Source organism: Oncorhynchus tshawytscha, linkage group LG13 (genome assembly GCF_018296145.1).
Source record: "Oncorhynchus tshawytscha isolate Ot180627B linkage group LG13, Otsh_v2.0, whole genome shotgun sequence".
In the NCBI taxonomy this organism is placed as follows: Eukaryota; Metazoa; Chordata; class Actinopteri; order Salmoniformes; family Salmonidae; genus Oncorhynchus; species Oncorhynchus tshawytscha.
Window position 1 is genome coordinate 69,361,678 of NC_056441.1, and position 10,544 is coordinate 69,372,221.

At 42.3% G+C, this 10,544-nt stretch overlaps 1 protein-coding gene across 2 annotated transcripts; it reads left to right on the forward strand.

The window, feature by feature from the left end:
• Nucleotides 1-4,120: 4,120 nt before the first annotated feature.
• rbm7 (RNA binding motif protein 7) lies at nt 4,121-6,816 on the forward strand. 2 transcript variants are annotated; one of them, XM_042296279.1, is made up of 5 exons: nt 4,121-4,207; nt 5,074-5,236; nt 5,341-5,422; nt 5,550-5,652; nt 5,906-6,816. In XM_042296279.1, the coding sequence occupies exons 1-5, from the start codon at nt 4,160-4,162 to the stop codon at nt 6,287-6,289; spliced, it is 780 nt and encodes a 259-aa protein (XP_042152213.1). In that variant the 5' UTR covers nt 4,121-4,159; the 3' UTR covers nt 6,290-6,816. The 2 variants fall into 2 exon arrangements, with proteins under 2 accessions (XP_042152213.1, XP_024298871.1); XM_024443103.2 differs by lacking the exon at nt 4,121-4,207 and adding an exon at nt 4,529-4,740.
• The last annotated feature ends 3,728 nt before the right edge of the window (nt 6,817-10,544 follow it).

Sequence of the window (10,544 nt, forward strand, 5' to 3'; positions counted from 1 at the left end):
CAGGTTGTTTTTAGTCATAATAATAATATTTCAACCGGACAATAGCTTCGTCAATATATAAGAAAAACAAGAAAGGCTCTAGGTCGCGCGCACCAAACAGGTCTGGGGACTTTCAACTATCCACTCAGAGTGGTCTTACTCCCTCATTTTTTCAGAATACAAGCCTGAAACAATTTCTAAATACTGTTGACATCTAGTGGAAGCCATAAGAAGTGCAATCTAAGTCCTAAGTCATTGAATACTGTATAAGCAGTCAATGGAAAACTACAAACAGGTTTTCGCCTGTTATACTCACATTATTTTAACAGTTTTGGAAACTTTAGAGTGTTTTCTATCCAAATCTACCAATTATATGCATATCCAACTTCTGGGCCTGAGTAACAGGCAGTTTACTTTGGGAACGCTTTTCATCGGGAGGTGAAAATATTGCCCCCTACCATAGAGAGGTTTTAAGAACAAATTCTTATTTTAAATGACGGCCTACCCCGACCAAACCCTAACAGCGCTGGGTCAATTGGCACCGCCTTATGGGACTCCCAATCATGGCCAGTTGTGATATAGCCTGGAATCAAACTTTTTTTTTCTGAAAAAGTTGGTCTGTAGTGTCACCTCATACACTGAGATGCAGTGCCTAAGACCGCTGCGCCACTCGGGAGCCAAAAATGATGATGATAAGTGTGATATGTTACGTTAAGTTACATGCTTAATAGAATAGCGGTCTCACAATGTCATAAATTAGAGGACGTATATTATCATATGTCTTAACCGGTCGTACAATAGCATACAAGTTTGATTATTTTAATGAATCTTGGGTTTGTATAGTATTTTACATCTTTCACTGAGACCAGGTTCCTTGTTGCTTTTACCACAAAGAGCAATTAGGGGGAGAATTTAGGTTGGTGGTTAGGTGAACTAACAAAAAAGGATAGGACAATTTACGTGCAAGGTTAGGGAAACTAAAATGAGTTAGATTAGGTGAATTGACGTAGCAGGTTAGGTGAATTGGGTTAAGTTTAGAAGAAGGGTTAGCTAAAATGCTACAGTTGTATTCACTGTGTATTTATTCATCATGTTGCCATTTATATTTTTTTACTTAATTTTGTATCTTTATCTTAACGCTGCATTGTTGGAAAAAGATCTGGAAGTAAGCATTTCACTGTTAGTCTACACCTTTTGTTTACGATGCATGTGACAAATAAAATTTGATTTGATTCCCCCGATGCGACACAAACATGAAACCCTTAGATTGCTAGACGGTCACAGATTACGTCCAACCATCCTCCCCGACCAACTTCCCTACTTTTGTTTCTCTCTCTCTCTCAACTAGACCATTAGTAGGTGTCTTACATTTTGGAGCAGTCAAGCTATCATAAAGTATATTTTGTATGACTCCGAGGCCAGGCTGAGTTATCACCAGGGGATTGGGTTCACACCTTGCCCACGGCACATCGGACAGCTGGGGAAAGTAGTCCTACTTTGCCACAGCATCAATTAATCAATCAATCAAATGTATTTATAAAGCCCTTTTAACATCAGCAGATGTCACAAAGTGCTTATACAGAAACCCAGCCTAAATCCCCAAAGAGCAAGCAATGCAGATGTAGAAGCTCGGTGGCAAGGAAAAACTCCCTGGAAAGGAATAAACCTAGTAAGAAACCTAGAGAGGAATCAGGCTCTGAGGGGTGGCCAGTCCTCTTCTGGCTGTGCCGGTGGAGATTACAAGAGCACATGGCCATTACGGCTAGATCATTCTTCAAGCTGTTCAAACATTCATAGATGACCAGCAGGGTGAAATAATAATCACAGTGGTTATAAAGGGTGCAACAGGTCAACAGTGTTGCCAAATTAGCGACTTTGTCATATATTTAGCGAGTATTCAGACCCCTCTAGCAACACATTTTCAAAAATTGACTAGCGACAAATCTAGCGACTTTTTCTGGTGTTATTGGAGACTTTTGGAGACTCTGACGTGAAAGCACTTATCGTTCTTACTCTTCTCAACGAGCAGCGGGTTCTGCCGTGGGCCCCACCCGTCTAAAAGCACTCACAGGCGGCCCAGTCCCCCAGCTACAGTCAGAGCAGGAGATGTTCACCCCTCCGCGTCCAGACTGCAAATGAATCGTGCATGCGGGAAGGCGCCACTGGCTGATCCCGCCCTGGCTTACATTCAGGGTGGGATGTAGATGTAAAATGTTCTTTGTCTAAAATAAACAAAATCACTACATAAATAAATCACTACACAAAAATAAATCACTGCATTTGACTCACATAGCCTCAGTCACTTACTCACCTTGTCCACTGTGTGTGTGCCTCTCTTGTGACATAAGCTAAACATCTAGCTGGCTAGCTCATCATGTCTCAGTCTAAACTGTACACTCAAAAATACAGAATCAAATCAAATGTATTTATATAGCCCTTCGTACATCAGCTGATATCTCAAAGTGCTGTACAGAAACCCAGCCTAAAACCCCAAACAGCAAGCAATGCAGGTGTAGAAGCACAGTGGCTAGGAAAAACTCCCTAGAAAGGCCAAAACCTAGGAAGAAACCTAGAGAGGAACCAGGCTATGTGGGGTGGCCAGTCCTCTTCTGGCTGTGCCGGGTGGAGATTATAACATGGCCAAGATGAATGACCAGCATGGACCATAAATGACCAGCATGGTCCAATAATAATAAGGCAGAACAGTTGAAACTGGAGCAGCAGCACGGCCAGGTGGACTGGGGACAGCAAGGAGTCATCATGTCAGGTAGTCCTGAGGCATGGTCCTAGGGCTCAGGTCCTCCGAGAGAGAGAGAGAGAAAGAAAGAGAGAATTAGAGAGAGCACACTTAAATTCACACAGGACACCGAATAGGACAGGAGAAGTACTCCAGATATAACAAACTGACCCTAGCCCCCGACACATAAACTACTGCAGCATAAATACTGGAGGCTGAGACAGAAAGGAGTGGGAATCAAACACTGAATTCAAAGGCTGGTTGAAGCCGTTTATTGGAGATGATACACGGGCATACTGCCTGTATTGTAAGGCTGATTTCTACGCCAAACTTAGTGATATAGAAAAACACATGACAACTCAAAAACATACTCAAAAGGCAAAGCCTTATAACAGTTACACCAAAAACAAGCTGCCATTCATGGTTAAAAAAATTGACTCTTCAAAAAGGCTGAGGCCACCATGACATTAGCTATCGCTGAAAATGGTTCCATGCTGGCATGTGATCACATTGGAGAAGCATGTAGAGCTGCTTTCTCAGACTCCACTGCTGCTACCCACTTCAAAATGCACAGGACAAAGTGCACAGAAATGATTAATGGTGTTCTAGTGTAACCGATGTGAAATGGCTAGCTAGTTAGCGGTGGTGCGCGCTAATAGCTTTCAATCAGTGACATCACTGGCTCTGAGACCTGAGGTAGTTGTTCCCCTTGCTCTGCAAGGGCTGTGGCTTTTGTTGGCACGATGGGTAACGATGCTTCGTGGGTGACTGTTGTCTGTGTGCAGAGGGTCCCTGGTTCGAGCCCGGGTAGGGGCGAGGGGACGGACGAAAGCTATACTGTTACACTAGCACCACACTTTCTGAAAACGTTGGTTGCAGATGTGGGTGACCAGCGTTTCCGCCTCCTCCTCGATGAGTCCACAGATGTTAGTGTTTCTAAGTACCTGGAGGTTGTGATAAGGTACTTTAGTGACACCAAGCAGACAATTGTATCAACATTTCTGGGGCTTGTTGAGTTGGAGGGAGGAGATGCCAAATCTATAGCCTGTGCTGTTGTGGCTTTCATCGATAAGTGTTGTCTTAAAAAAGAGAAACTCCTGGGGATAGGGACTGACAATGCCTCTTATGACAGGGATTAACAATGGGGTCCATAAAGTGCTCAAGGAGGAGTATGGCCTCAAATATCTGGTTCTTATTCGCTGTGTGTGCCACTCTGCAGCTTGCTCATTTGTAGTTCTAAACATATCTAGGGTGTTTTTTACTCACTTTTTTGTCTCTCCCATGACGTTATTCCTCTCTCCTACAGTGTCCATCACAATTACATGCACATGGCCAATTATGCAAATTCGGTGATGATGTCATTTATCGATTTTTAGGACAGCCAATAGCTACTTTCCTTACTGAGGAGTTGGCAACACTGCAAGGTCAACACCTCAGGAGTAAATGTCAGTTGACTTTTCATTGTCAAGCATTCAGAGGAAGAGACAGCAGGTGCGAGAGAGGGTTGAAACAGCAGTTCTGGGATAAGGTAGCAGGTCTAGGGAGCCTCGGGAATCCTTGCATGTTAAACATTTTGAGCTGATAATTTAAAAACGAAAGCTCTCGCCAAGGCTACTTTTTTCACTATTAACTGTTAATTGTGTGTTACTGATCGGCATATTGTAACATTCAGTAAATACAAACGTAACAGGAAGCCAAGCTCATGTGTACTAAACTAATGACATGTTATTTGATGCCATGTCCTCTTTTTTTTTTACTGGAGCGCAAGAGCATATGTCGTAAAACAAGATGGTTATTGCAACTCCAGCTAAGGAATTACGTCAGTTTTGCTTTACGGCCGTATCACGGACCTCCTGTTTAAAAATCGCAGCATTGTAATTTGTTTATAAATTTGCATCCCGATAAAGTGCATTAGGTATAATTAAAACGAGATGGGAGTAGCGGATGAAACAGACAGGACTCTCTTTGTTGGAAATTTAGATCCAAAAGTGACGGAGGAACTTTTATTCGAGCTATTTTTACAGGTGCAGTAGCTTTGAATTAGCTACCTACGCTACGATATCTACCGTTAGCTAGCTAAATTATTTGCGATACTTTCTCAGTATTCAACAAACAATTATGGCCAGGAAGCTTCTGGCCCGTAATTATCTAGCCATCCAGATAAATATAGTTCCTTCATCCTTAGCTAATTAGGTACTCGTTTGCAGCAAAGACGTTAGCTAGGTATCTATATTAGCGAACACATATCTAGCACTGGTCTATCGAACGACGACTAAGGGTTGCCTCTGATCGGTGTCGCTTTTCAATTTGACTGTTGTGTTCTCCATCGTCTGTTCTGTGTTTTCTCTTTGATGCAGGCAGGACCTCTGTTCAAAGTGAAAATCCCTAAAGACAATGATGGAAAACAGAAAGCGTTTGGATTTGTCTGTTTCAAACATGAGGTGTCCGTACCCTATGGCATGAACCTGCTCAATGGGGAAACTCTATTTGGAAGGACTCTCAAAGTACAGTTTAGAGCAGGTAAACTAATGTAAACCCCTTACAAGTCATGTGAATTGACTAGCTAATGGATAATTTGGGTCTTCCTGCAACTGAACTGTCATTCTTTTGATACATATTTACAGGAAGCAGTCACATTAACAGTCCAGGGCACTCTCAGAATCAAAGCCCTGTGAATACTCCCAATCCACATGGGGCTGCGGGCAGGTATGTTGTAACATAATGCAAATTCCTACAAAACAATGTTCGTATGCATATGTAGGGGATGTTTTTGGGCATCAATAGCTTCTCTATTCCTCTGTAGTTGATATGGAATGCCATGTTTCTTGTGCAGGTTTGACAAGAGCCCAGACCAGATGGGCTCCCCATCATTTTCACCCTCTCAGCACATCCAGAGGTCCTTCTCCTCTCCTGATAGTCTGCAGAGACAGGCCTTGGTGAGCTTACCGCCATCCACACTGACCATTACGCTTGTCAAGCCATTCAATTACACATTGTCCTCATCTCCAGTAGTGACACTTATGTCACATTGTTGTGTTAACCTGTAAGTAAGCATTTCATTGTACTGTGTACCATGTGTATCCTGTGCATAAGGCAAACTTGACTACATAACTATGTGGACTGTGTTATGAACATTTAACCAGTCTACAAGGATTTGTAAAAGTGATGCTCTTTGGTCCCTTTCAACAGATGAACAACATGTGGCAGCTCCAGATGCAGCAGCTCCAGGGGGTGAATGGATGCTTCCCAGCTGGTCTTCTGGGGCAGCCACCACCACAACAGCTACAGCCACAGAGTGGTGGAGGTGGTGGGTCCTGGCAACTGGACAGCTCCTCACAGCGAGGCAACAGGCAGGGGTACCAGCAGGACAGCAGCAGCCACTACGGCAGGGACCAGCGGTACCCAGGAGACTCTGATGACACCGGCTCCAACCGCCACCACCGCAGCCAGCGAGATGACCAGCGAGGTGAACACTATAACCATGACGACAGGAGTGGGAGCAGCGGAGGCAACCGTAGCAGAGATGACAGGTGGAGGGACGGCTCCAGAGATGGCCGGTGGAGACGATACTGAAGCACTATGGGAATTTAAGAACAGAATTGTGAATATTTTTCACTTTTTTTAAAGGACATTTGAGTATTTTACAGATTTGTCACATACTCAGTGTAAATCCTAATCAAAACAGAATTATGAATTTATATTGAGAGAAACATTTTCATGCTTGAAATGCATTTTTATTTTTTACAATTGGTTAGTCATGTTTAGGATGATATTTAAATGCACTGGACTGTGTCCAAGTAAACAAAATATTGATTGGTTATTTTAAATTTACTTGTGAGGTTTTCCACAATTGTTTTATTGTGATTATTTTTTTTTTAAATAGATGAAATAGATTTTTATACCGTCCCCTGAGGAATTGTTAAATCATTCTACCCTAGTAGTTATAGCTTTTTGAAGGCAAGGTTTGTTTGAAAAGATTTGCTGTGTTTGTCAAGTATTGGTATTGTTGTGAACAATTCCTTTCATACAAGGTATGGTGCTCAACTGTTTTTAGTGGGAAATTGCTCAGGTATTTAGTAAAAAAAAAAATTTGGGAATTATTTTGGCATGTTTCAGCTGTGTAATCTAATTCAACCAGCAACACTTACATGCTGACCAGACCGGACACATCGCGTGCGCGAGCGTTGCAAAATAAATGTAGAAATTGTGTTATTCAATTATTGCACCCACACTGCTCGTGCATGCCAATGAGCGTCTGCGATGCCAAGGGCTAAAATAGAACTCCTTTCTATTTCTGACACAGATCGCGCTGAAAGGCCTGCCTCTCCCATCTCCTCATTGGTTTATAGACGCAGGTACCCATGTGCCATCTCCTCATTGGTTATATCCACGTGGGTGATTGAAAGACACTGTTTTGCCGGTCGTCATGGTAATACTATGACAGTTTAGATGCCAATCACCATATAAGATGAAAAAGCTTGGAAGGAGGAGAGATGACTAGAAACGATTCGGTTGGCTGTTTTATGTGTGGATTAATTGTAGGATAACAGGTCCTTGTGCATTTCAGGTAAAATAACAACTCAATGTTTATATCCCAGGACAAATTAGCTAGCAAGTACAAGCTAACTAGCTAAATTGCCATGCATGTTTAAAGGTTTTCGACCTGTCCCCAAATGAATGTAATTGGTTCAGAGTTTGTTTTGATATTTTAACCTGTGTGTCGTGATCGCATTTGGTGTAGGGGAACAAAATTAATTTATGCACGATGGCGCACAAGCTCAGCCGGTTTGGGTTCCGTGTTACTCAGTAGGCTGAAAATTGACTTTACATTAGTCTTTTTATTAATTTGAGAATAGTATTGTAAGATACCCAACAGATTCCATGTACATGTGAAACTAGATCTTTTCATGAGATATTAGCATAAACATTTGTCCACACACCTTTTGTGGCCTTCTATTTACAGGAAAAGCATTACAATGAAAATATCAATGAAATGTTGACACAAATGGTACTTTTTCCATCCAAACGCAGTCCTACAGAAGTTAACTATTGTATGTTAATGCTATTACATGCAGTTATGCCCAAACTCATGCCTTGCTTGTCTGCTCTCTCTAAAAATGGACCATGTGTAACCAATATGCTTGTGCAGTGGGTTAGAAAGTAATCTGCAGGTGGCGCCACACACACCTCTTTATTGAATCAATTAGGATGACAAAGATAACCAAGCCAACTGATGATCTGTAGCCTACTCTGTCTTTAGAATGCTCATTCAAATGACTGCTTGAGTTCTACATAGTCAAGTTACACAAGGTAAATAATAGGATCAATATGTATATTCTCTTTACATTCAGTGCAACTTAGCTATTGTCAAGATGGTGGAACGATCATCTTGTTGACATAGTCTAGAAGTGCCACTTTTTCATCACTTGAGCATCCACATTCGGTATTATTTCTGACTTATACAAACTTGGAATCATAGGCTATAGCTCTAAAGCCTGGTTACCTTTGGATATGATTTAAAACTATTGTTCAGCCATGGAATTTGTTCCACTTTGGTCATTGTTTCAGCCCAGGATTGGGATCTCATGTTACAATTAGTGGCCCTGCTGTATGTGATGCCCCTGTGTCGCCTGTACCAAGGGTTGCTTCCAACAAAGTGCCTGCCGAAATCCCTTAAAGTCCACGTTGAGGTCATAATGTACCCTTCCGAAAGTGCTTAGGCCGCTAACAACGGCTCCCGTTGTGTATCAACATGTACATCCCCCAATAAAGCTCTGGATCCAAAAGTGGAGGTGCATTTGCACCTACTACACTAAGCCCTTTGTCTTGCTTGTAATCTGGCAAATGTCAGATTCCGCCCTGATGATTGGAGGTGGCTCTAATGAAGAGGATCCTCAGTACCCTGTCACAGGCAGTACCAGGAAGGCTGTAATTACCCCTGCTGGCTGGGGCCTAAATGTTTTAATTGATTGATCTGCTTGGCGTCTCTAGCCCTAGAGTGGCCGGATTAGGTGGCCGCTCCTGTGTGGATTTATATAGACCGAGGCATCATGCCCATAGGGGGCAGGGGTACATACCGCCTCAGATTTGTCCTGTTTAAAAAAAAAAAAAAATACCGTCACCGATTTTTACTGAGTTAGAGTTCATATAAGTAAATCAGTGAATTTAAATAAATAAATTAGACCCTAATCTATAGAGTTCACATGACTGGGCAGGGGTGTAGACATGGGTGGGCCTGGGAGGGCATAGCCCCACCCACTTGGGAGTCAAGCACAGCCAATTAGAATAAGTGTCTGCTTTATTGCAGACAGAAATACTCTTCAGTTTCATCAGCTGTCCGGGTGGCTGTTCTCAGACGATCCCACAGGTGATCTGGATGTGGATGTCCTGGGCTGGCATGGTTACACGTGGTCTGCGGTTGTGAGGCCGGTTGGACATACTGCCAAATTCTCTAAAACGAAGCTGGAGGTAGAGAAATTTACATTAAATTCTCTGGCAATAGCTCTGGTGGACATTCCTGTAGTCAGTACGCCAATTGCACACTCCCTCAAAACTTGAGACATCTGTGGTATTGTGTTATGTGACAAAACTGCACATTTTAGAGTGGACTTTTATTCTCCCCAGGACAAGGTACACCTATGTAATGATCATGCGGTTTAATCATCTTGTTGATATGCCACACCTGTCAAGTGGATTAATTATCTTGACAAAGGAGAAATGTTCAATAACAGGGATGTAAACAAATTTCTGCACAATATTTGAGAGAAATACGTGTTTTTGTGCATATGGAACATTTCTTGGATCTTTTATTTCAGCTCATTAAGCATGTGACCAACACTTTACATCTTGCATTTATATTTTTGTGCCCCCTTAGATTTTTGGGGTGCATGACGCCCATGTATATAGAAGCACTGTCATGAAATTATCGACCAATCCCCCCTTCCCCATTCCCTTCCTTCCCTCCCTGAAGCCCGGGAGCCTGCTTCCATCACCCTGGATCCATGCACTCAGGTTGCAGGGTTCATTGGTGCCAAAGTATCCAAACCCCCTTTGTCCCCCCCCCTCCCCCCTCCAGCCTCTCACAATTGTTCTCATCTTCTCCCTTTGATCAAGCTATCAAACCCAAAAGAGCCCAAGCTTTCACATGCAGAGCTCCGTTTCCTCACCATAATCCTTCACACTTTGAACATGGCGGCTGTAATCTACATAGGCTCTGCAGTAAGTTATATTTACCTCTATGGCTTTGGAAAAATGTAATTATTTCTGTTCAGGCCACGATTTCAAAGTGTAAACTTGACACTATCCTCTTTGAGGTTACTGCTGCTGTGGTCTATCCTCTCATTAAACAGACAGAATAAAATGAGCCATCTGAAATGAACATCATGCCCTTTGAACTGCACATTGAGTACAGTAAGTTGTTATCTGAGCCGTTTCAGGAAAGCAATCGGGTGATCTACTAGCCTACATTTTCATTATAGCCTATCTGTAACTTCGAATTAAATATGCTGTATTAAAATCTCAGTTTTATGATACTTCTACGGGACTTTTTTAGAATTCCTTTTAAAAGTTCCACTGAGAGCAAACGTGGAGCGCCATTGAAGTTTCCTTGTCCAACCTAAACGAAGTCCCTGAAACCATATTGAAAACATAAGGAAAATATGCAGCCTGCCAACTAAGGAATCACACTTGTCAACTGGTGTGTGAGTGATTACTCATTTCCCTTGTATCTGTAGCTAGTCATTAAAAATATGTTATAATGGACTTTTGGGCGTGGATATTAATTAAGATAATAGGTTGTATTAATTTACATTTTGGCATCGGTTGGAGT